General features: G+C 35.9%; 1 protein-coding gene across 4 annotated transcripts; it reads right to left on the bottom strand.

Annotated features, from left to right (window-relative positions):
* Window positions 1–26: 26 nt before the first annotated feature.
* LOC110724649 (BEACH domain-containing protein B-like) lies at window positions 27–27,478 on the bottom strand. Of its 4 annotated transcripts, none has more exons than XM_021904078.1 (41): window positions 26,740–27,478; window positions 26,270–26,502; window positions 24,776–24,839; window positions 23,568–23,802; window positions 22,540–22,716; window positions 21,171–21,491; window positions 19,628–19,835; window positions 18,958–19,026; window positions 18,169–18,627; window positions 17,741–18,047; window positions 16,791–17,246; window positions 16,531–16,689; window positions 16,218–16,367; window positions 15,613–15,768; window positions 15,389–15,430; window positions 14,748–15,092; window positions 14,093–14,266; window positions 13,780–13,940; window positions 13,344–13,659; window positions 12,826–13,258; window positions 12,406–12,742; window positions 11,850–12,038; window positions 11,505–11,766; window positions 11,218–11,409; window positions 10,925–11,143; window positions 8,518–8,697; window positions 7,875–7,990; window positions 6,490–6,954; window positions 6,191–6,404; window positions 5,141–5,362; window positions 4,524–4,997; window positions 4,133–4,450; window positions 3,594–4,046; window positions 3,462–3,508; window positions 3,243–3,336; window positions 2,843–3,049; window positions 2,628–2,753; window positions 2,114–2,485; window positions 1,794–2,025; window positions 763–1,508; window positions 27–537 (listed from the first exon to the last, which is right to left on the bottom strand). In XM_021904078.1, exons 2-40 carry the CDS (start codon window positions 26,389–26,391, stop codon window positions 805–807), a joined length of 9,777 nt encoding a protein of 3,258 aa, XP_021759770.1. In that variant the 5' UTR covers window positions 26,392–26,502; window positions 26,740–27,478; the 3' UTR covers window positions 27–537; window positions 763–804. The 4 variants fall into 4 exon arrangements, with proteins under 4 accessions (XP_021759770.1, XP_021759768.1, XP_021759771.1 ...); XM_021904076.1 differs by having other exon boundaries at window positions 27–520; window positions 26,740–27,477; XM_021904079.1 differs by having other exon boundaries at window positions 27–520; window positions 8,518–8,694; window positions 26,740–27,477.
* Between the last annotated feature and the right edge of the window lie 272 nt (window positions 27,479–27,750).

The following is a 27,750-nucleotide window of genomic DNA, read 5'->3' as shown; positions in this document are numbered from 1 at the left end:
AATAAGAAGAGGATAAAAAAAAATGATACAACACAAAAATGGCTTTTCTATTATGAGAGAATGATTTGTCTCGTCTGTACAAAGTTTGGGGTTAGCTTAACGCTGCTGCTATAGAAGGGTATTGACCAAGCTAATGCTACGATCCTATATCAATGATTTACGTCATCTTGCTGACTTAATATGTGACACATTTTTCTTCTCTGTAACAATATGTTGATATACAGTTTCATTTAACTGATTTCAGCTGAAACTCAGCATAATGTATGTAGTTTGGAGGTTTACAAGGCAATGCAATGCATGAATCTGAGGCAGCCTTTCGCCAGTGCTCAGCATGAAAGAACAAGGCGAGATAGTTGGCTTCTGCCACATCCTTGCAGTCATTGTATACTTGAAGTTATTGCTACAGCTGTTCGTATGATCCTTTTGCAAGTACACAAGTTCCACTTAAAAAGAAAATTATGAGCACCAGAGCAGCAATTTTTTCCAGGGACAGGCACTCCTAAATGTTATTGATACGGTCCTGCAGAAGAAACAAGCCTTTTTTTCTCATTAAACCTATTGTTGCATTATTACTTAATATGCAGCTGTAATTTACTGACAAGTACACAAGTAATAAAGCTTGGTTATAAACCCAAAAATTAATTGTCAAAAAAAAAAACAATTAAATTTAATGTTATGCTGTGAACTGTTTAAAACATAATAGTGCAGTGCAGACTAAACGATTTAAGAGAAGCTTTAGTATCTCAAATAAGATGAGCATACCTTAAACAAACTATCACAATAGATGCTGCTTCAATAGACAGTCTATCCAGCAACTGAAGATTTTGATTTTATATTCCGGGGCAGGCCACCCCCCCTTCTTTGTTGAGGGTTTTCTATAGAATACACAAGAAGATTTCCTTCTTTTGTGCCAGCCAAAAAGCATTCTTCAGGAGTAACTGTGAGTGACGTTATAACCTTACCTATCCCAGGATATTTTTTCACAACTTCCAGGGAGTTCATAGAGCGTAAAACTATTTGTCCTTGATCACCTGCGCAAACCAAGAAATCGCCACAAGCACTGAGTTTTATACAGCTGAGGCGCCCATATGACTCCAAACTTGCTATGTGTTTTCCATTAATTGAGTAAAGGTGCAGGCTTAAATCATCATCAGAATATAGCACAATTCGTCCATGCCGTGATACAACAAGCTTTGTCAATGCACTACCAGATGGATGACGAAGAGACCGTACATATCGTCCCTCTCGTAGGGTATGAAAAACACATGTTCCATCCTTCGACCCACTGATAACTATGTCAAGCTCCATGCTAACATATAAGCATGTAATTATATCATCATGTCCACAAAGAATATGAAAAGGGGTCTCCGAAATGACATAATCTTTACGGACGATGTCACTTTGACTGCTTCGAACTCTCTTGTCCACTGTTCTAGAACGACAGACCTCCCACACCATTATTGTAGTGTCATAGCTCCCAGTAGCAAGTATACTTCCTTCAGAAGACACTGCATCAAAACAAGTAGCATGTATGACAGTAATTCAGACATTGCTTTCTTATATAATTGTCCTATACATGAATAGATAATATTTCAATTCACAAAGTATTTACTATTTAGCAGTTCAGAATATAAAAATTGATGTAATTGAATATGCAGTTTCCACAGCTCAAAAAATAATTTCTAAATAAACAATGATGTTTTAAAAACTGGATCATGGAGTTGCAACCAAATGTCGTGAAAGGAGAGGAAACAAGATATAAAATCTAGCTACAAAATGAGTATGATATATACCTGCAACACTGCTAACCACATCTTTATGACGTCTAATGCTCTGAACCACTCTTCCATCAGATAGAGATACTAGCTGAAAACTATTGTCCCAGTTGCCACAGGATACTAAAAAATTCTCTGAAGGTGTTTGCAAAGTAGCAAAGCATTGGGCTCCAAGTTTAGCAGTTTCAGCCAAAGAACTTCCAATATTACGAGGAGGGAGAACATCAGAACCAATCTCAAAGAATGGATCCTACACAAGGTTTTATAACTTCGTCAAATTACTGCAGAAAATAATCATCAGAATGCTTTAAAATTTAAATTGTTGATAGTCATCAGACCTGTGATCCAGAAAATGTGAAATTGCCACCAGACTGCAGTTGGGTTGTCAACCACGTCTTAACAGACATTGTAAGGCCCTGATTAACTAGGATGACATTAGAGTCAAATACATTTACATACAATAGTGCTGATGGAGAATGATTGAAGCTAGAAACAATCGATGTCAAATTTATAGAACCAGGAGCAAAACGTAAAGGTTGAGCAATTGGAATTGGTGGTCCTCTTCTTGGATGCTTCTTCCGAAAAATCTGGATTGGAGTTTGTCCAAAGTTAGCAATTTGATCTTCAATAGCTGATCTTTGCAATTCATCTTCCATTATTTCAAGATCAACAGCACCTTCATAAGTTAAATAGTAAAAGATATTTGCCGCCTGCAACATCCAAGAAGATAAAGCTGAACTTATAACAACCAAAAATAAAAAAATTAATAAATGTCAACCAGTTTAATGAACCGTTTCAACTCTCTCTACAAGAGGGTCCTGTGAGGGGAGTCGATGATTAACATTATTATACCTCTACAGCAGGCTTCCCTCTCTGCTTGTAACCAAATATTAGGTCAATCCACAGATGTAGATTTGAGCTAACAAATTCACTTTCTAAAGCCTCCCGATTTCTGTAAATAAATTCTTCTGCCGATCGCTGAAACAAATGAAGCATAAAATTTTTTTAGATGCCAGAACACGCAATTAAGCTTATTTAAACTCTACAAATTACAAAAAAGTTAGAACCTTGGCCCACGGGGGAAGGCAAACATCACCAATGAGTTCACCATCCTGTTTAACACCCAGATGGTAGGAATTTGAATTAACAAGAAACTCTGGCATGTAAAAGAACTCAGGAACTAGTTCTTTTACATCACTTGTATTAGACAAGCAGTTGCGGAATGTGCCTTCAATGCTCTGGAATAGACGATCTGCGTGGTCAAATTTACCTCCCTGAACAAGAATTTGTGTAAGCACAAATTTGAATGTGGTAGAAAGAATACAAAAAAAATGCCTAAACAGGATGATTTAAACAAGACTTAAAAGTTGAACCTAAAAATCTAGATGTTAATATATGCATAGCAAATTGATTGGACCAAAAATTGACACAGATAACCAAAACTCCACTCTTCCACAGTCTACACACCTGTAGATTCCGATGCAAGGCAGTGAATGGCTCAAGCCTAATAAGGTAATAGAGCACACTCCCCATGCTGGAATAATGAGAACCATAATAGAAACTGCAACAAAAGAATTATTTTCCCATGTTAGCTATTGATCTTATCCACATTGCTATATTTCCCTTTGCCCTTTGGGAGAGCAATTTATCATCAAAATTTATTGTTTGATCAGCCACAGATTATACCTGGGAATATCAGGATCAGAGAAATTTTGGTATCTATCCTCAAAAACCTGCAGAGATATCAAGTAGAAAATAAGGATCAACACATGTAAATTAATATTATTTACTATCTAACTAGATATGAGAGCCACAAACCTCAAATCTTTTGGGATCCAGTGCTCCCACAGGCTTTGATAGATCCCTAAAAGTTGAGGACTTGTTGTAGTCAAGTGTCTCTGAAGTATAATCAGCCAGTACCCATGGAAAGACAGGATATTGCGTCAAGTCATTATAAGACCTTCCAGCAAGCGTGTTAAGAATCATAAGGTATTCGAAGTTGGTTATTTCCCTCTTCCTCCAGCTTTCCCTAGCAGTTTCAGCCATCTCTTGAGCCAAACGTCTATCAACAAAGGAGATAACCCCAGTACGGTCCTTGGTACTTCCCTTGGGAAACAGTAACTCATTTCTGGTGACAACTATTAGGCTTCCAACATCTTTCGCCATCTTCTGTGAAGAAAAATTGAAGAAAACTGGAGCAACAGAATTGCTGAAGAAAATCTCAACTGCAGTGTATTGAAGCAGATACCGAGTCCAGTGCACTGCTTTTATCTACAGCCAGACATTAAAACAATTGTAAAAACAGTGTAGCAGCACACACAGAGAAATTTCAAAGGCAAAGATACAACTTAATATACCTTGGAGACTTCCCACCTCCAATGCCTTTTGATGCCTTTCATCTGCTTCTCCAAAGTATCCATGGCTTTATGCTTCTCAGAAATTATATTGGCATCTGTTGGAATTTTCAGAAATTTCAGTTTCTCAGCTTCGTTTGACTGATGAGTTGTCTCAGATTCAGAATTTTTGAAAGACTCAAAAGTTCTAAAAACTGTGGACCCTGCAGTGCCTTCCACCAGATATTCACCAAAGAAATGTAAGACATTTTTTAAGACCGCCAAGTGTCCAGCTAACTTTCTCTTTGGAGTAACCATGATGCAGGGTACAGTCATAAGAGCCTGCAATAAAACAAGAGGCAGATGAGAATACAGTGTATACATTTAAATTATCAGAACTTTCATGCTTAATTACCTGCCCACTATCTGTCTCAAAAGTAGGTGAAGAAGACTCTTTTCTTTCATGAACTGCATCCTTCTGTTCACCATCCTTCAACAGCTCAGAAAATTGGCCATCTGAAACCTCCTCAGAATTCATTCCCTGAGAGTCACTAGATTCATTATCACTTTCACTGGCTTCAGGGTTCACCTCATCAGTGATTCTGCGAATTCCTTTCAGCAATAAGCGTTTCATTTGCTCTGGAATAGGTACACCAGCACCAGAATTGTTTTCACAAGGTACAACTGCTGCTTCATTTTCTGAAACATTGGACGAAGGGTAACATAATTTCTCATCAAAATGATAATTCTGTCTCAACTTCAGTCTACGGCGCCATGCATCTTCTGTCTTATCAAGTTTCCAATGTCTTGCAACACAATTTGGAAAAGGATTAGCTGACCATGGCCCTCGTTCATCGATCAAATATCGAAAAACGTGCATCCATTTATCCTGATCAAATTAGAAGAATTAAAAATAAAAAAAAATAAAAAAAAAAAAAAAAAAGTAGCAGAATAGCAATGCAACTACGATACACTATCTAAGCAACACAATATGCATCAATACTTAAACAACATGAAAATAAGTATGCATACAGCAACAACTTGTTGCTCCTCATCGCAAGCAAGTTGGAATGCAGCTCTCCTACTTTCGTCCAAAGCCAGTATTCCTCTTAAAGTGCTTTGCAACTCATCTTCAAATGCCTTTTTCTGGCCAGAATCTGTCAGTGTGTTCTCATCAATCCTAGTCTGCAAGTCAAGCAGCTGCCTCATGTGATCTGTCTTTAAATCTTTTATGAATTTTGCCTCATCAGAAGCCTAAGAAAATAATAAAGAAAAAAATTACTTCACGTGTTACAAAATACATGACGGCAAAGTCACAGGAGGTAAATAACTAAGAATAGCTTCTATAAAAATACTAATAATAATCTCCTATTTTCTGTTTTCTTTTGCAATCACATTATCACTGAATAATTATGAGACTTGTCCTTTAGAATTTTATATAAGCATGCCTTTGAAATTAGGAGAAAAGAATAAATATTTATTAAAAAATCTACAAGGGAAAAGGCATATCACAATACATAACAACAGAATAAAAGGAGGTAAACAACTTAGAATGGCTTCAAATAATAATCTCCTTTTCACTTTTTTTTTTCCCCTATCACATTGAAAAAAGTATGGAACTTCTCCCTTAAAATTTATATAAGCATGCCTTTGCAGTTGAGAGATATAATAAATATTTTATTAAAAAATTTACAAAGGAAAAGGCACATCACATACGCCGAGTTCATAAAACCAGGTAGGCAACTGAAGCCTATCAAAAGTTTGCCTATCCTTTTGTTTTGTACAAGATAGAAATAACCCCATCTCAGCATGAAACCACTAGTAACTCTAAAACGCAGCACTAGAGGTCTGGTTCCCCAGATCCAAAGAACAATTGATCTTTCTTAGCCAAATGTACTAAAGAAAAACATACAGCAGTTGTTCTTAATTTAAAATTTTCAACCAGCTAAACTTAAGCATCTCTCCAAAATTTAGATTCGTTCAATGAACCTTTTTTCTAGATTTTAACATCACTAGTTCTATCCCTGCATAAAAGCAATTTTAAGATTGATTAAGGCAATGCATAATTAAGATAAGACCTACCGCAATAAGTACTCTATCTTTCTGAATCAAATTGTGCACAGCACCCATTTCTGCAGTTGTAGTGCCAGGATCTGAAGACTCATTACCACTATTTATGCTAGTAGCAAGCAATGATTTCCCACCATTGACAGTTTCCCTGATCAAATGAGATATAACATGAAAACGATTGCCATCATCAAGCATCCCATATTGATACCTGACAGCCAGCAAAGACCTGCTCAAATAAAAGCAAGATGTCATAAATGTCCAACAATGCATCACATGGAGGACGAAGTACTCAAGATGCAACATAAATTTACCATATAAATAGCTGTAACCGGTTTCTGCTTTGCTCATCATCAGGCAGAAAAAGAGATGGCAAAAGTGGAATCACTTGCTGGACTCCTCGAGATGCTCTTTGCAGTGATGCTCTGCAAAGATATAAGATAACCAAGCGGAAAACTACCCTTGGACACTTCTCCCCTCTTAATAGCATAGCTTTGTCAACATTTTTACTTGATTTCCCTCCAAGTGCATTCCCAAGTCCTCCAGACACAACAACTGCAGCCATTTCAGCTGCAGGGATATTCAATGATTCAACCAAGCCACGTGCTCTTTGCCCCAAGGATGGCCCAGAAAAAGAAGTTGATTTAGGCATAGTCTTGCCAGGTCCCTTTCCATTCATCTCACTAATAACAACCCAAAGACAGTCATATAAGCTCCACCAGTTGTCATCAGCTATTACATCTTCATTGGCAGTAGGCAGCTTGTTTGCTGATGGATTTCTAAGGAGGAAATTATGCATACACTGTCAGCTTACTAGAAATAAATTGACATATTGCTTAGATGAGGATGTGAAACCACAAATGTCATATCTGCTGATACATCAGTTTATATATCTTCCTCAGTTACAGTCAACAACTAGTCTTAAGAATGAAGCAATTGAATTTGGAGAACTAAAGTCTCGGTAGTAGATGAAAATAACTGCCATCTAGAAACATGAAACACAATATGCGCTACGTGAAGTATATGGATTTGCATGAGCATGAGCATGAGGCATTTGATCGTAAAGGAATGGAGAAGGAAGATTTTTGTGGATGACTATACGGAATAATCATTTTTGGTTAATGTAGCCGACCCCACTTATGGGATTAGGGCTTTGATTGATTGATTGATTATGCTAGGTGAAAGAAGAAATTATACACACTGACTACATATGAAGCAAACCAATTCCTACAGGGCAAACGGTGCAAACACTTTGGGACAAGTATATATATCTAGAGTGCAAGCTGTGCAACCAACAGGAAAGAAAAGAGCTCCAACTTGCATAAATCTAAAGGAAAAGGAGTAAAAATGACATGCAGAGTCTTCTTTAGCCTGAAACACCTCTGTATCTTAAGGGAGAAGAAGGTCAACAAAACAAATTAAAATAACAGTAACAGAGAGATGCTTCATGTGATCTCCAGTTACATAATTATATAGCATTTTAATAACAAAGAGGAACAGGTAGGTATAAACATAAAAATAAGATAGATGGGGAGCAAGACTATAAAATTAAGTAAAACTAACATAATTTTATATGAATTAAAATAGCACCACACCAATATCAGTCTAAAAGATCAAGTTATTTTAAAAAAAAAAAAAAAAAAAAAAAAAAAGTTAAAAAATTACTTTGTATACAATATAAGACACCAATTCAATTTACCTAGACATCCTTTCAACGGATTCTCCTTGCAATGCATCATGAAGAGCATCACCCAGGTCTGTGAAACCCTCTACATCAAGTTGATCTGGAGAAAACTCTGTGCTTGTTGCCGGAAACTGTAAGAAACAATTCATAAATCACAAACTTTTTCAAATTTCGGCAACAAAATCACACTAACCAGAAAATAGATTGCTGCATATATTATGATAACAAAAAAGGTCAGTTGCTAAGTGGCTAAGCGCTAACCAATAGGAAAGTACTTGATGAGCCTTTATAATAGAAGTGTCCAACCTTCATACTTTATATTTCATTTGAAGGATGACAAAAGGTAGGTATAGAACAAAAGAATTATACTTCATACATATAGCAGACCAAACTCAAGAAGACAGATGAGATGCTTTGCATCATTTAGTTGTGCAATAGAAACAACACCTCTGGAATATATATGTTTAACAAATTTCAGATGTGCAAGTCCCAAGACTCTCAACAAAGTTTATATCTGCTATCACTTCTTTCAAACAATACATCTTGACAGCCTCACTAACTAAAAGCTTTCAACTCAGAGAATACATCATATGACATAGATGCAGACATAATTTATTAAATAATAAATACAAGTAGTAGTTTCAGATAGATTGCATACCGGAAGCTTATGATCAATCTCAGATAGAAGCAACTCATCAATCAATTTCATGAAATACAAGGTATTATCACGACAAGGCTGAGATGCCAAAACATTTTCCTCGCGAGAGAATTCAATCAACTTCTGCAATAAATCCTCGAATATATCCCGAAGCAAGTAGTGGTATGAGACGCCAGCCTGCTAGACATTGAACTTATCAAGATCATGAATGACAACTTAAAGTAACCCAATCGATAAGAGTAGTGGATTATATTTACCCCATAAGTATTATTTTTTAATTAAAAAATAAAATTGCTATGGGAAATATTAAAAAGCAGGGAGACAGACAAGCCTAATATTCTGCTAACGGAATCTCTTCATCTCTCCTAATACATATAAAAACATGAGGCATCGAGGCAACATTACTTATTTAAATCAAGGTCACTTTGTTGTGTAAAGACCATTTTGTAAGAAATTCTCAACTTGTTCCTCAAAAAGCTGTTCCTTAAAAATGTGTTCTAAAAACACGACATGAAATTTTTTAGACTATTAAATTCATGGCATTAGCGGCATGTGCTGTTATCAAATCTATATCTACAAAATCCTGAGCTCTTGTCACTATAAATATATAGAGTGAACTTTACTCTGCAATATTAGCAAGGTCCTGTAATTTGCATATTCAAACATATATATTTCAATTCTCAACAACAATGAAATGCAAAAAAGGTTCCAATTCATCAACATTGGTGGTGATGGCTAAATATAAGATACAGCGTATTACACTTGCAGGATACTGCGTCAGAACACTGCAACAATTACCACAATTGCAATTGCTAAAGAGAGAGGCAAAGCCATGAGGGTGTACAGTTCCCTAATGAAAATAGTCCTTTATAAGAAGAAACACTAGATCACATTCTCAATATCACTTAGAATATTAATTCCAGTTTTCACAAAGATGTGAGGAAAGTGAAAAATAACAATAAGAATTATTTATAAGTGGAGAAAAGAATTGAACTCATATAAAGTGAATGTAAAGTTCGGACATCAATTGAAACATACAAGAATGGAAAGGAGGGCAATCACTCCAACTCAAAGGGAGTCTTATTTACAGTGATTCACTTATTATTAAGGACACTTTAAACCCACTTAGTATTCCATGATAATGCATGATATCAGTTTTTTTTTTTCGTAATAACAAAAAAAAAAAAAAAAAAAAAAAACCCTAATAGGGTTATCATGAGCCCCTTTCAAATAATTAAAACTGTAAGTCATATTGATGGCTTAATGCACTTCTTGCACCTTAAGTGCCTCACTCCCAAGGAAATAAGGATCCAAGACTCCCCCATCCCCAGTGGATACTCAAGGGGAAGGGAAAAGTAAGGAGCGTTAAGCTTTTAATGGGTTTGGATTGTCGTTATCCAAGAAGCTGCGATGAGCAGTGCTTGAAAAACCACTAGGCGCTGAGGTGCAAGGCGATAGGGGGTAAGCGCTTATTTTGGCCTGGGCGAGGCGTATTAATTAGGCTGAAGCAAATTTCTGCCAATATTTTTTTACTGTTTATATAGTGCGCCTCACTTCGATGAGGTGCGCACCTAGGCGCTGCATAAGCCTTATCGACTCAGCACGCCTTGAGCTTTTTTATACATTGGCAATGAGAAATATTTTTGACTGACTAGATTAATGATTTTTAGGGTTCATTGAGAGAGTTGTTTAACTTCTAATTTCAAATTTTAATTTTTTTTTTCTGTAGCTCGTTACATAGCTAAATAGTATAAATTGCATCAGCATTGATTACCAAAAAATAAAAAAACGAAACACGCATTCATAATTCAATGAAGATAAGAAAAAACTGAGGAGGAAGAAAAGGGGGGGGGGGATTTGGCTTAATCTAATTCAAGAAAAATTGATGCTTTTCATACATTTCTAATTGAAACGATAATATTGAAAAGCAAGGAAAGACTGACATTTAAGAGTAAGATTATTGATGGAAAAGAGAAAGAGGGGGGGACAAGAAGAAGTGGCCTGGGGATTTTAATCTATCATATGTTATAATTTGTCCTCTGTAGAAGGAAATATTGAATGAACTGATAGCAAACTATGAAATGATAGTAATTATATCCCTCTAGTTTAAAGTTTACATGAAGGCTCTATGGAAAGCATTTGTAGTACAAAATAAAGTTATGCATTCTGAAAATTTTCATCACCAGAAAATAAAATCACATGCACATACGAGTGATTTAGACATTTTACGACTAGTACCTAAATTATATTGATCTGTGCAGTTGCTGAATTTCTTTAATAGCAGAGATTTGGCAATGGGAGAGGTTAAGTAATTCAATTGGTTGTTTGCCCACTTATGTTACAAGACCAGAAGTACAGTATATATTACCATTGAAATGTTAACAAAGTAAAAAGAGTCAAGAACCACCTTTTCAAAATGCATGAGTATGAAATTGACTGTCTCCTCCAAATGTTGCCAGCCACCTTTCACAGAAAACAAATAGTAGCAAAGAACAACACAAAACAGTGTTCTCACAGAATTTAGTTCAATAATCTCGCTTTCACTTTGACCAACTGAATCCAGTTTATAATGCTTCACTACATCAAGCTCCATCGCAGCTGTCAGCCAGGCAGTCCATCCATACTCCTACATAGGCAGCCACAACATTAGATGATATAAGATACAAAAATGGCAAAAGATAAAAGCACATAAATAAGTACCATAAGTGATTCTATGTTCGACGGACTTGAATCAAGAAGATCAAGAAGATCTGTAATTATTTTGACTCTGGCCAATACATCTTTGCACTCTGACAGAAATTTGAAAATGAGAGCCAAAACCTGAGGAACAAAGAACTGAGAACTATTGCCCTTGCTTTTTTGACGTTCAGCAAGAGTTTGCTTCTGTACAACCTACAAATCCATACCATAGAAAACAGTCAGCATGAAGCAAGAAATCGATATTATTAATCACCAAAAACCAGAAAAGTATATCACCATATATTCACCTGCTTTGGGCTGGCACCACCAAGGAGTACATCAAACAAAGTGGCACATAAATGTTCTGTTAAAGGAAAACTGAATAATCTTTCAGAAATGGCCAAAACAGTGGGCTGTATTCTTGAATTGGTTCTCCTATTGATTTCTGAGAGAGATTTAGATCTTCCAACCGCAATGTTGAAAATTTTTAGTCCTTTCTTTTCAGATGGAATGCCAACCAAAAGCCTGCCTATGAATTGCAAGCTAAGCAATCTGATCGGCTCATTTGCTCTGATAAAAGGGAAAAAACATTCACTAAACGAAATGATTTTCTAAAAACAAATGAAATCTCAGAAGATCTGCAATAATCATACCTCTGTAGAAGATTTATGAATACATGACATCCACCAATGGAGTTCACCTGTTCAACAAATGGTGCCATAAGAGATTTCTGAGAGATAGCCCGAATAACCATGTGGAGAACATCCTCAACACATGCCATGTCCTGACTTATCTCAAAAAAGGCAACAAGTGCTCTGATATCCGATTCATCAATACATTGCCTGCAAAAAATGGTGAAAGTAAAACAACAATCTTAGACACATCGAGACAGATGATATGTGGAACCAGCTTGAGGAAAAAAAAAGGCCTCAATTACAGAACTTGGTGCAAACAAAGAATTAAACAACCTCTTCTTCTACAGCCAAGCCACAGCCCACCCCAACCAAAAGAGAAAAACGATTACTTAAAATATATATATATATATATATATATATATATATATATAGGGGGAGGCTCTCGTGAGAAGTTTTCTTATGTGAGAATTTTTTTTTATGTGAGAACACTCTTTATGTTCTAAATTTTTGGCCTGTAATAAAATTGCCAACCATATCTAACCAACATAATGGAACAAGAAAGACGTTCTCCAACCTAAGACTCATTTCACCGAGGCTGAGCAAAAGAAGACGGATTTTCTGAATTTCTTCTTTACTGGGTCTCTCTCCAGCAGTTTTCTTTGATAGAGGACGCATGAGAGGTCTCCATCCACCAGAAGATCGGCATTTTGCATTATCCCAATAAAACTGGCGTATTATATCCAGGACTCGTGGTAGCCTGCACAGACTCTTTAGCAGTCTTGGATCATTATCAAACTGCTGGATCAAAAACATATATAGTTCGCGCTGCACTTTGTAAACCGTAAACACCCACACGAGGGGATTAAGAAATATCGCAGATATAGCATCTTTTATAAGAAGCTCCGACAAGCCTGTATCAAAAACCAAAGAGCATCAACTTGTCTGAATAAAAATTAGCACTAACTTAAGGGGAGAAAGGAAATGATGTCCATACCACAATTTGCAATAACATTGAACAGATGTTTCAAAGCTGAAAGAGTTTCCAAATTCAGTTGCTCGGGTGGAACTGATTGCAACAGAAACCCCAGAATTGAACATCCGGAAACAAGATGCATTTGTTGTTGATTTGCTACATTTTCATCTAGGACAAAAGCTATAAGCTCAATAACTTCTGCTGTGAGACGCTCTTTTGTGATAGGTATAAGCAATGGATTTCTGTTGTCAGTTTGCTCTTCATTTTCATAATAGTGAGATTGAGTAAAAAGAGGAAAGAACACAGATATGCCTCCAACACAGTAAATAATCTCTTGTAGCAATCGCCGAGAACAAAGCTGTGTCCCAGCCAGTACTGTTGCTTCAAATGGATTCTTTTCGACTGCATACTCCATGAGGGGTGCAACATTGTACAACGCTCTTTTGTTACTTGCCTGTAATATTCAGCGTAGATGTGATCAGAGCTGTGTGATCGGATAATAGCAACTTTTGGAGCAGAACATAAAGATAGAAGAGAACCTGAGCATTAAGTCCAAATATTATTTTTGGAGCAAGACCATCTTTAGTATCAAAGATCCCACCAGGCAAGGGACTATCAGATGACGGTGCAAACTCGTTGTCAAGAAATGAGTACATGTAGCTTGGACCCAAGGAAAAGATACCCATAACTTGCTCTGAGGTGATGGCATCATTGAACAAATAAACTGGCCCTATCTGACCAAGAAATGGTGAAATATCTTTGATGGAGTACGAAGTATTTTCCTCATCACCGAAAGGAAGAAGTATCTTGGTGCCCATTGCACATTTTGTCAACGGATCATTAACTTTAGGATATCTGGAGAGTTACAAAAAGAAAATAGAGTATGTCTTAATTCTTTGACAATATTCTACTTCTTTGGTAAACACCTTCAAAGCCAAAAAATCTAGTGAATAAGAAAAAAAGATAAAAGTGCACCTGCATTTTTCAGATGATACAATATTGCCATCCAGATAACACTTTAAAAGGCTACCCCCAGAAAATGCTCTACCAATGCTATGGGTTATGCAAAGATAATGCCATTTCTTCCTAGCAAGATTGACATGAAACGAAACTCCGTGTCTCTTCTGGTTAATAGACTGCAAAGGACAAGGGAAAACCAAGCAATTAGATGTGCAATCGCAACCACCAAACATCCACATGCTTATAAATTCATAAGCAAACGGAAGAAGTTCCACAAAAGATGCATATAGAAAATAAAAACAGGGTGATAAATTGATCAGCAAATTACCTCGTAAATTAGCTTATCCTTGGAAATTAGAGAAAAGCACCCTCTTCCGTTTTCAGTTAGGAAAGAAAAGAGTCCCATTGTACCACATCTAGGAAAATTTTCTACCCTAAGCCAACATGAGAAAGTAAAACCCCTGTTTAGAGGCCACTGCAGAGGAGTTCTGAGTATGATTCCCTGCCCAATAATAATATTTAAAAGCATCAGGTTCCAACTTCAAGGTCAAAGTGAAAAAAATAGCATTCATAGCTTTAAAAAAGTAAATACATTTGACACCCCATACCCACACTTCTCATAGGAAAAAATATATATATTATAGCTTGTAAAGCACAAAAAAGAACACTATAAGCAGATAATTGCAAGTCTTTTGAGAAGCTGGATGCAGGCCAGATCGGGGGGCATGCCCGCCCATAACAGGTGTGGTTACTTCAATTAGGAGTATGAGGAGAATTTGGAGATTTACATGGGGGTTCGATTTGGCGCTATTGCTACTTTGACCATGCTAATCCTCATGTAGGTGGTTTTTAGAATTTAGGAAACTTTTTATGTTTAATACTTTTTTGCCTTCAATTTACCTCATTTGGGACTAGAATGCAAGAGATCAGCACATAGTGAATCAACAGAAACTAACTAATTGATGAGACTATAGCAAACTTACCGAATCATCTCCAACAAGGTCAAAAAAGGCAGTCGGCCCTTTCTCATTCAACATTGCCAAAATACAATTCATAAGTAACGAGCAGTATTGTTGCCGCTTTCCAACTTTTTCACTTCTTAGAAGCATAAAAATTTTGCGAATATCTCTCCCTGATATACTATGGCCACCAATTACTTGAATCAGCTGAGCGATTCTCAATATGACATTATCGTTGTCTTCTTTTGAGAACCAATCAAGAAGAAAGTTGAGCATCCCTGCACTTACACAGGAAGCTCGATTGGATATAGAATCCCTCAGTAGCTGCAGAAAGATATTAAGCCCCGCTTGCTGCACAGAATCACTGCTCTGCCAATGATAAGCCAACCGTCAGAAACACAAAGCCATGGAAGCACCCCCCTCCCCCCCAAACTCCTCATTAAAAACAAAAATATGGTCAGGAGAAGACAAACTGATGGAGATTGATGAAGTCAAAACCAATTCGTTTACAGGGAGAGAACAGTATTTTGCAACTTCAAACTCCAGATTTAAAAACCAAAAACCATACTCTTTAATTAACCCCCCTCCCCCCCCCCCCCCACACACACACACACAGAAAAATAAAAAAATAAAATAAATGCTTCAGTTGCAGATGAAATACCAACCTCTTGTAAGAGACTTAGGTAAAGAATTATGGCATCTTCATTCTGCACAATAGATATAGAAAAAGAATTACATAGGCATAATGCAGAAGAAATCAGAAGTTAAACATCAAAAACCTGAATTATTTACATCCCTGTACATAAGGGACAATCATAATACGATTGCTATTCAAATGAAAGTTCAAAAGTGTACATCAATAGGACAGTAAAAGGATAAGAATGAGTACTTTTATTGAAGGATTCCCTTTCACGTCAAATTTGCCATCCACAAGCATGTCAAGCAGTGAATTTAAAAGGCACTCACTAGCCTGACTGTGGCAATACTCCAGCAACAAACTTTGCAAAGTCTGATAACCTCTCCCTACAAGATTTCTGAACGAGGCCTGAAAGACCAAATATGTACAGAAAATATAACAGCACAAACAGAAACACCAAGACTTTAGGTCAGTGGATTTAATTAGACATTCAGAAGACATAAAGGCAGTAAGTCCAGAGTATATCAACTCATACAATGCTGCAATGTTGCTCGATTAAAAGATCAGAACTACCAGAATGAATCTAATAAAATTATTTGGCAGAGTACAATTATGATGGAAACCCTGCCAAGTGATAGGAGAAATAGTTTTGAACCTATTTGATCCCTACATTTATAATTTAAGAGGGAATCTATGACCTAAATACTTTAATTGCATAAAGTCCAACAAGAACATAACACAATGAAAGCATTGGAAAAGAAAAGCATGGGGAGGGGGGGGGGAGGTGTGTGTGGAAGTCAAGTGGTTTATTTTCTACGATCAACTTAAATCTTTGGCTAGCTGGAAGAGGTTCATACCTTTGATATGTCATTATTGGAAAGAAGACTAGTCAGTGTTTGGAGGACATCAAGGACCAATTTCTCCGCATTCGTAGAATCAACAACTCCATTGAGTAAGGAGACAACGTGAATAAAGCATTCACCATTACGAAACAATTCCTGGTAATACTGAAAGCATACAGTTTTGCAAAAATAAGACACTAAACAAATCATTAAATCAAGGTTAATAAAGACAGGACACGTCTAAGGTAGAACAGAAGTGAGACCAAATATAGAGTTACAGAACATGGTGCAAAAGGAGAAAGAAAAAAGGAGTGCTATAGACGAATACCTCTTGATCCATCAACAGCATCGCTCTCATGCCAGCCAAAAGCTCAATTGACACTTCTGCAAAATCTTTTTCCTTTTCTTTTACCTGGGTAAAAGTTTCCAGGTACCTAGAACACAACTGCAACTTTGCTGATTGATCATCCTTACAACTAGGAGCAGCCTGCCCATCCAAAATCCAAGCCCCGACATAGTAACAATAAGCCATCAGGAAAAAATTGCCTCAAGGCAAAACATAGAAAAGAAACAAAGTAAAAGAACCACCTTCATCAGCTCAAGAATATAACCAAGCATGAGATTTCTTAGATCCTTATCCCAGAACAAATCAAACAAACAATCAATGCACTCTGCATCATGTACCAAACTTTTTGCATCATCAGCTACACAAAAGTAGGTGTTGAAGAGCTCCACAGTTGATCCCATGCTCTTATCCAGATTGAGCAATGCTGCAGGAATATCTGATCTATGACAACTATCAGGTGGGATATCATCAACTTTGGTCAATTTTTCACTAGGGGTTGAATCATTAGACCTAAATTCTTGAGCTTGAATGCAAGCAACTCTAAGCACTCGGGACATCCCCTTAAGCTCCTTGAAAGAAGCAAGCGTTTTTTCCCGTGCATGTTGCAATATTTGAAGCAGACTTTTACAAAGCACCGTTGCAATCTCTGGATTGCGAGCAGAACGCTCAAGTGCATCTAATAAAGCTGAACACTCTGGCTGCCATACAAGAGAAAAAGAAAGTCAGCATGCAGTGGGAAATGGACCTTTAAAATGAACAAAGTTTTGCATCTCCAGGATCCAACTTCAAAAATAAAACTTAAAAGTGGACTAAGAAGAGAGCAGAAATAGCCATTATTTAAATAAGGTCGCAAATGTAACCGAGTATGGCACAAAGATGAATTCAATATCCAGTAGCACCTTTTGTACACGGGTGACACCCCCTTTGTGTCTTTCTACTTATCAATTATAAAATCTAAGTAATATCATCTCACATACACCATGGCTGAAATCAAAGCATCACAAGAAATGGAACCAGACCTCATCAAACTTTTCAAACTTAAATCCTTTCTAGAAATCGGCAAAAAACTTATGTATAATTTCTTTATAACAACTTTCAGATTACGTTTTTTTTTTTAAAATGATGTTTTTACTACAGGCCAGGTTGAATGATAGTTAACTAACTAAGTGTAAACAGGCAAAAACTAACTAACCAAATTATGTGTAGTCTCCTTGAGAGTTGCAGCAAACTCAGCAAATGAGATGACTTCCATTTTGAGACTTTCTGCTTTAAGAACCAACACTTCAATATCATTGCCAATAGTGACAGACGATAAGCAGGAACCCTTGGTTGCTGAGCAATCAACTTCAAAGTCTAACAAAGCTGCTCCAAAAAAGTTCTCTGAGAAGACAAGTTCCCATATTCGTTCCGCCCGAAACACTTCAAGCAATGTCGGTAAGGAACTCAAAAACTGCCTTAACGCATGCAGAGCTTGATGCTGTAAGATACACACGAACATTCTACAGAAACCAGCAAAAAAATATCACTGAGTTCTGATAATAATAATTGACAGCACCTCCATTCCAGAATCCAGGAGGAAAAAGAAAGTATGAATGCTGACAAAAATGATCCAATATTAACCTTAAAAAAGCAGGCAATTCATCTTGATTTGAGAAAGCCTTGATGCAAGGAAAGACAATCAAAAGAACTCTTAATAACCATCTTACTGAAAGTTCAGAAAATAATGAAGAAACTGGCACATTATGTCGGCCAGTTGGTCCATTAATACTTTCAGACATAGTATCTTCAAAAGCAACCATAAAAGAGCAGAAACTCTGGCTCAATGTAAAAGCATAATGTTGCCAGTATTTTATGAATTCCCCAGCAAGAGATACTGTTGAAGACTCTTTATTCCAAATTTTCTCTTCATTGTCATGCTCTGATGTTGTGGATAAACATTCCAGATTACTTTGTACAGAAATCTCCTTCCTCCGTAGCTCAAAATTTTGAAGTGCAAAAGCAGGAATGCAGAAGCTGTTTGCAAAGTTATGCACTCTTCCATTCTCACACAAGAATTGCATGTTATTAACATTCCCATATCTAGGCATCCGTTAAGGAAACAACCAAGTACTGATGCTTAACAGATATTGAAGATATTCCAGATGACTAGAGAAATTAATATTAGAAAACATTAATTAAGTATACAGCCATAAACAACAATCAATAAACTTGTTACAGTTAATATTATAAAGCCAAAAGGCGTACTTTAAGGATATATATAGTTCATAGTTATCACTATTTAAACTAGTACACGATAATGTAGCACAATAGTTTAATATAACCTGTTCAAAATGTATTTATAAACATTAACCTATTGCATTGTATGTAGGTAGAGCCTTAGAGGGAAAAGTTGAAATGTATGAAGGATACACTGCCTCTCTAAGAACCTCCAAAGATAGCACATGGAGTTGAAATAAGGCAAGCAGAATGTTTTCATACCTGCATTACAATTCACAGTAATTAAAAAGCAGCTAAAAGGCTGATAAACAGAAACACTTATATTACAAAGCAGCACAACATCTAGTACAATTAATAAGATCATAACCAAATTTAAGGTAGGCCCCTCAATCAAAAGCTTATTGATATAGCACCAGCTGAAGAAGACCTATTATGGATAGGCAAAAGACTAGTAAAATTGTTAAAACATTCTTATTCAGACAAACTAAGAGGTTACAGGACTCATTTATATCAGAAAGATTACAAGTTTTTTCACATTGAGTATCGAGGTATGCAACTGATTATAAGTATCTACCTCTCCCTGAAATTTGCAAAGAACTGGGTTTCATCATTTTCAAAGCCCGGATGCAGCAATAGCTTCTATATCTGCTATTTCACAAAAAGCATATAACTAATTCCTCATAATTCCCATCAGAGGCTTTATCTAAACAGTAAACACCTTTTACTCCAAACATGAGCATATTAAATACACGAACCAAAAGCCAAAATTTAATGACTCCTATGTGTAAGTTGCTAAATATATATTAACCAAAATGAAAGAGATGAAAATAAAGGCCAAAAAGAAGACACCCTTTTATTATACCTATTGGCTGCCTTCGATGCCAATGCATTGCTAGATGGAAGTCCAAGCCCATCCAACAAAACTTCAAGTCCTCCGATGCTTCTAAAATGATTCTGAGCACGAGAATTTTCAGATAAGGCTGAATGTAGAGCCCTCAAAGTCAAATATTGAAGTGACAGATTCGTCCACTGTTCTTTTATGCTCAATCTTCTCATGACACGAAGCAACTCTGAAACAAAATTAACTGCATGTTATACAATGAACTTTCATACAAGAAACACAAGCTTATTTTAATAATCGCAGAAAAAGAAAAAAAAATTATATTAACAGCTGAAAAAAGGGATTACAAACAATGAGGTCAAGCTGTCTTCTGAACATGAAGAAAAGATTGCAAATAAAGCCAACTGATTTACTCTTGAAAGATCCAGCCCCCTTAGCCCATAATGACGCTAATTAGGTAAACTTATCCCACTATATCAGAAGAAGTACAAATTTATGAGAAGACCCCTGGAGCTTCGCCCTTTATACACACTACATGATTGCCTTGAAAGCACATCACCATAACACTTCTCCTTACCGTTACCAAACCCCTAAAACAACACACTAATGACAGCAACAGTAAACAATAAAAAACATGAAGAAAAAGACAAAATAATAAAAATTAGCAAACCACAACAGAAAACAATAGAGCTTGATAAGAGATCATCCGCAAATTGAAAGTAACACAAAGATCACTGATTGAGTAGACAAGGTCAAAAAAAAAAAACAAGTGCATTGCAAACAAGCATTATTTGACCATTAATCTAAATAAATTAGTCCTTTTTTCTACATAGAAATTGAATTCACAAATGGATTACAGACAAAGCTGAGATAATCCACTCCGAGCCATAAGAGATTTCATTGAGTTACCTAGAATGAGGTGTGTCGACCAAAAGTGGACAGAGGTGATAAACTTTCTTCACTATTTTGCCCATTATTTGGTTAGACATAAATGATAGACTCTACTTGAAAGTCAGATTTCTTTGTGGGAGAGAGTGGCTTCTTTTAACTTCACCTTGGACATAGCTATCTGAGCTACAAAATGTTCAAAGGTAACTTCCTTTTTCATGTTATTATCAATTCCAAGCATGTGACATTGTGGTAAATTCTATTTGATTCCTTCACTGTAAAGGACTCTCACAAACTTCTTCATTCAATAACAAACTTTCTCCTAGATAAACAAGACTATTACATACCCAGCCAATGTTGTGCAAGATTTGAGAGCCAAAGGACTTATTGCCAGATACATTGTTTTTCCTATTTCTACTCAAAAAGAATATAAATGCACATAGAATAAACACTACCTGTAATTGACTCATCCCTAATCACATGTACATCAGCAGATACATCTACGGTCCATTTTCTATGCACATATAGCAGAGCCCTTACAATATTTGAGCCACCATGGCCTAGTTTGCTAGCTACTCTTGGCGTGTAAAAACAAAAAAAAAATGCATGGTACAAGCTCAAATTATGATGTATATTAAAAAAAAAAAAAAAAAAGGAAAGAATATGCCTACCTTACCTACTAACCAATTAAGACCACCAGCCTCCATCACTGACACTATAGCTGTCTTCTTCCATGGATACAACTTTCCACGTTGAACTTTAAATGTGGCAGAAGGATCTATCAATGATGCACCACCACTTGGTAATGAAAATGTAATACTGTTGTAAATATTAGCCATCTCATAAGCATCTGAATTCAAGTCAATGAAGCTGCAAAGTATTGACACCACATGTACAAGTAACTTTTGCAACAACTCAAATATATTCAGAGCATGATCAGACAAAGCTTCATCTCCAGCAAGAGCTCCAGCAATCGCCTTTAGTTGGACAACAGCCGCTAAAAAAAGAGTTCAATGACTAAATATGTCAGAGAAGATACACAGAAAAAACAAAAAGAAAGTCTCCTTTTAAAGTTAAGAATATGATAGAATAGAATAAAACTATTTTTTTTTTTAGAAAAAAAAAATTAAAAAAAAAAAAAAAAAAAAACTCAATGCTACATGTCACAAGCATCTATTGAAAAATCAAGAGCTTGGGATTCCAAATTTAATTTATATAGTGGTCAAGTCGAAAATACTGGTCATGAATATTGGCTCATTACTTAAACTTTAATACCATTTTAAACATACAACATCTGGACCGCAACAATCCAGATCACATTCAAATTTTAAGGATATGTTATCCTTTTACAGAATTATTAGTTTTTAAATGTTTCTTTTAACTTATAAAAACAACAGATATTAATAATGCTGGTCAGATCAAGGATCATTACAAGTAAATTATGTGACACAATAGTACTACCCAGGCTCAATGGATACAAATGAGGATCCTTCATCAGACGATCAGCAATGAGCTGTTTAGACTTTAGAATTAAGATGGGATTATTCTTAAGCTGAAAGTGAGATGCATGATATCACCCAAAACTCAAACTCAACCAAGCACAGACCTAAATATGACCCATTTTGACCATTTATTATACATAGTATTTTGTAACTTTGTTGTAGCTACCGTATATTAATATACAACCCAAAACCAAATACAAAACTTATTAGAATTACCAGCACTGCACAAAGCACATGTTCACAACCACCTTAATAAATGATGTCAGCACCACAAATACACCCAAATATGGGCTAGTACCCAAAACAGATTACCCACCATAAAGGTCCGCAATTCAAAAATAGTCTATGAGCTCATTTATAAACCCAAGTTTATAGAGTATTAAGGTTATAGTTCTAGAAGCTTAGCTGGATTTAATTTTATTTCTGAGAAATTAAACTCAATGTGTAATTGTAGAGCATTTCAAAATAAATGCATCAGCGCAATAAACTATGAAAAGCACCACGATAACAAACATTAAAAACTCCTGTTACAATTTCCAGTACCTTTTATTAAAGCAACAAGTTTTTGTATCCCGCCATAATAGCCTAAAATTCTGCAGTTATGAACTGAACGAACTATAATCACCAATGCTTCTAGGGCAGGTATCCCTTCTGTAGAAATCTTCAGGCTTGTGGAGACAGTAAGTGAATCATATGTAGACTTTGAAAACCCGGTATCCACTGCATTCACAGACAAAAGGCAAAATTGATATTTTTTAAGATCATTTATTGACCAAGCTGCCGGATAACTAGAGACAAAAGATATATAATATTAATAAAGACAATGAAGAATAATGACAAATCACTATAGATTTCACCAATGACAAGATCTTGGTAATTCTAGATTTATGAAGCCTTACCCAAACCAGAAATACAAGAAAGAAGACAAATTAATACAGTCTATCTATGTGTACCTTTAACTACAATAATCTCCACATATAATATACACAGAGCTTAACAATTCAAGTATACCTTTAATCAAGAAATCCAAATCATAAAAGTCTAATTCACCATCTAGTTAGACATGTATTCCAATATGATTAGTCCATATTTATTCAACTTAAACAAGTACCTTGAGACACTTACAGGTAAAAACCAACACATAACTCACGAAACAAACTCTACTCTCCCATTGAACAAAGTTGACCCGTAGGGACATAGTAAATTAAAGATTGAGAAGTGTAAACCAACACTGGTGAACATCACTGAACAAGAAAGCATTTAAGCTTCAGCATGGTGTATATTAGTCTATCTTCCCTCTTCATTGCCAGAAATAAAGATACATGACTGCGTAATCAGCAACAAGTGGAAGATGCATCAATTTCATATTGGCACGAATTTAGCAGCCATATATAACTTAATCAATTGACTACTTATATACTTTTTAACTACCTATTCTGTGAAATTAAAACTACAATCATGAATATTGAGGGTGTGGTAAGTAGGTTATCAAATACAAAGTAATATCAGAAGCAGCAAATTTTTATTGAAACCAAATGAAAGAGAGAAAAAGAAAAGGAATATCAACTTACAATCGGTGACTATAGAAGTCATTTGCGTTATTTCATCAATTAGAGTTATTATAAATTCAGTTGGGTGTCCAGAAAAGCAACCAACAGATGTGTCACCAGACTGAAAGGATTGCTCCACGTCTGAGACAGTTGACGATGTACTATCTGTACATTCTCCAGTGATGATAGGCTCCCAATTGTTGTGCACGTCTACAAACTGCTTAAGGAAAACACGAAACAGCTTTCTCTTTTCCACCTAGTTTGAGGAATACTATAAATATTAGCACTTTGGAAGAAATTAAACAAGGAACAATGACTTGCATAGTAAACATGGAACAATACTGGATATTGTCAAATTATTTTTAAAGATCAGCTCCAGAGTAAAATTCTAGGTTAATGTAAAGCTCAATCCAAGGGAGAAGAAAAGATAAATGTATAAAGAACTGAGCATATCTTAGAGCTTCTTAATCAGAGCACAGGATAGCACTTGAATGCAGCAGGCTTACTCATAAACTCATAATCCACCACAGGCAACCCCATGGCCCCACCCTCCAACCCCCAAAATAAAAAAAATAATAAAAAAGAGAGAGAAAAACATTTATATCAATATAAGACTGTATAAAGCAGTAGGAATGCTAAAGAGAAAATTAATTCAATTGATAACCATGTGCTGTAACAAGTGCATTATGGATTAAGCATCGTGGTTTCAAATTTTTCTTGGAGCACTTTTCCTTCTACTCATAATAATTGTTCCTAAACTCGGCCTATGTTTAGCTCAAAAATAAATAGATAAATAAGCCACTGTCAGTCAAGAAAATGAATAAGTTTTCCACAGGCTTATTTTCCCCCTCTTTATAAGATAATTCAGTAATCAAACTTTACTTGATACATAAACCGTCTGATTTGCTCATTTTAGTTCTTACATACTTGCATTTCCTTTGAGCCAAAATAAGGCCAAACTTTGTTAGTGATTAATAGGTGAACAAGTCTGAAAGACATCGAAGAATAAAACAGAGATCTTGACAACCACAACAAACTTGCATTTCATCACGTCAACGCACACACTTTCTGCTACCACTAACTGGGAAAGTAGTTTGATTATCCAAATGCATCAACTAAGCTTGATTATCAATCAAGCCGCACATCAGCTCAGTAAATACATGATAAGAGTAGCACCCCTGGAAGTTGCGGCCAATAATAGGAGTAAGGAGAAATTCAAGCACACCTACCTTATCAGCAGCCTTTTCGTATTTCTCCCATAGACCTTTTAGAATTGACTCATTGCCAACCTCACTAAAATAGGAAACAACAACGAAAAGTAAGATAATATATCATGTCTCTTAATTTAATCAAGCTTAACAAAAACATAAAAGATTAAAAGGACACAACCTAAGGATCATTTATAGATAGCTGTCTTTGGCCAGTGAACATTAAGAAGCCTACTAATAGGATAACATATTCCTAATTTTTCAAGTTATAACAATAGAATGATAGGTCAAGTAATCAGCTAAAATAGCTGCAACATTCTACGAATCAAAAGCAAGAAAACGATGAAGAAAACATACAAAAGCTAAAGTGGTCAAAGAATCACAAATGACAAGACTAATTCCACCCAGTACAAACTTTAGTTTAGTCTGACAAAAGTTGTTACAGAGAACTAGAGAAGCTTAGGTGCAAGGTGCAGAGAATGATTGACTTTGTAGCTCTAGGAATTCTTACTAATGCATGCCCTAGCCCCTGCAGCATAGGAGACATGCTTATAAGCAAGTGATCAAACTGCTTTCATAAAAAATCCTACTATTCTTAGTTATTATAGGATATTGCATTATGGTTCAATTTATTCTTTTTTATACAGTTCTAAGAGTCTCTAATAAACATTATTTCACCTATGGATTACAGCGACTAAATTAATGTCCCACTTCAGCACTCTTTACTTCTTGGTTGCTGTGAATTGATATGTCAGTCCTTGCAAATGCAGGGATAGGGCACAAAGGCCTCCAAGCAATTGAGTGGAGTAAAACTGCAAAATTCATACCCAGCTTAGGCTGCTAAGCTTAGGCAGATCCCCATCGTCATAAAATTCACTAAGCTTTAGCCATACTCATAAATACAATGGCCCATAACTTTTTTTTTTTTACCTAAGGCAAAGTGGTAGACAATAGGCATGTATAGGTTGCTGCATACATATTCCTCAAGTACAAATTCAATTTTACTGATTTTGATTTAATTTCTCTCATTTGCTAGTCAGAAGCTCCTCCCACACCAAAGTTAGACTAAAAGACTGAAACAGAAAAACCGGAAGCAATTCATGATAGGTTGCCAATAAAGCCAAAAATATCCTATTTAAACTCGTGCTAAATGGAAAACGTTGAAGAAATTTTTATCACCGAATTACTTCTAAAGTTCTAGAATACCAGTGAAACACGTTACACAATTCTGCAATTGCTCAATCCCAGAAAAAAAAACGGAAGCAAAACATAATACATTGCCAATAAAACCAAAATATCCTACTTAAACTCAACTAGATGGAAAACTTTACAGAAATCCAAATCAATGTCTGTTACTTCTAAAGTTCTAGTATACAAGTGAAACACATTACACAATTCTTCAATTGCTCAATCATTCGTTTCATCAAACACAAATTAACCTTAAATTTCGCATCATCAAATACAAAAACAGTAAAAACATAAACTCCAAGCAAAATAAAGAACAAAGCAAAGTACCTGAAGCAAACATTATGAGCGGGAAGAGTAAAACGCTCGGTTTGCAAACCCGAGGCAGACTCCGAGTTATTGCCACCAGACGAACCCCGAATGAGGTTCGCCACACCCTTCACAAGGTGCATCCTGACCTCCACAAACAACTATCACTCCTTATAAGTTATAACTCGCATAACCAATTACACCTACACAACTGCTCACTGTACACCATTTTCTTACCACTGAGTTCAATTTTTCTACAGCAAACAAAAATTCCAGTTACAACAACATCAAAAACACTCCCTAAATCAGATTTTCGCAATTAGTATAAAAATTGATCAAATCAAATTATACACTAACAAGTTTTAGTACAATTAACATAGATTAAACAATAATAACAACTATAAACAAAAATCGATTGCTCAAATTAGAGGATAAAGTAAACAATATGAAATGAATTATACGTAATAACTAAGATTAAGAATGTTGCAAACCTGAAAATTGATGGAAAAATTGGATGATCTGAGATTTTTAGGAAGATCTGAAGTGATTATGATGCTTGTTATTTGGTTCTTTGAAGCTTCAATCTTCAATGGCGTCAGTGAAGAATCGAGGAGAGAGAAAGAGAGAAAGATGATGAACAGAATTTATTTTTATTTTTATTTTTATTTTTTCTTTACTTTTTAAATTTTTTGGTCAGAAAATGAAAGGGAAAGCTGAAAATTGTGATCTGGGTTTTTGGGTTGGATCGTGTTCGAGATTGGTAAGGCGGTAATCCAAATTGCACGTCAGTTGACTTCATAATTGCCTCGTATTAAGCCACAATGGTCTTAATTCTTGAGTCGTAAAGATGGCACTAGGCTTGATCGGCCCATGGCACGGAATAGTATTGATGTTGTGTTGCTTGTGCTTACTATTTTGCTAAGTCATGAGTTGGTGCTGGTCCAATTTTTTTTTTTTTTTTTCAGAGAAGCATTGGAACAACATATATCTTGAGTCGTTTTTGGGCTTGTTGAAAATTTCGGGATGTCAAAACTCACAAGGGTCGAGCACTGTCGCACAACTACACAAGGCATGGCATACCCTTGAACAATCTTTTTTTATTTTTTGACACAATTGAACAACCAAATTGGTCATATAGACAATTTTTTGGTGTTCCATCCAATTCACCCTTTAGGCTAATCCAGATTCGAGGATCAGTTCTATGTGGTTAGGTTCCAATCCTCTCCCAATTCTTGTTGTGGGGGATCGAACACGGGTCCTTCCTACCAAGTATAGTCTCAATCACCACTACACCAATAACCAATTGGTAAAAGGTGTGACCATTTAGTAATGGAAGTAAGTATATTTGTAATCTGTATATGCTACTCCTTATGTTACTACGTATTACAAGTAGTAGCATACTTACCCTACAAAGGAGAGGAAGTATAATTGATTCAGACTTATTAGTATGACCACATAGTTTATTGGGCTTTAAAGAAGTCCATCCAACACGATCCAGCCCT

The sequence above is a fragment of the Chenopodium quinoa genome, unplaced genomic scaffold, assembly GCF_001683475.1.
Source record: "Chenopodium quinoa cultivar QQ74 unplaced genomic scaffold, ASM168347v1, whole genome shotgun sequence".
Taxonomy (NCBI): Eukaryota; Viridiplantae; Streptophyta; class Magnoliopsida; order Caryophyllales; family Amaranthaceae; genus Chenopodium; species Chenopodium quinoa.
The sequence above is the reverse complement of the archived record's forward strand: the minus strand, read 5'-3'. Positions and strand labels throughout refer to the sequence as shown.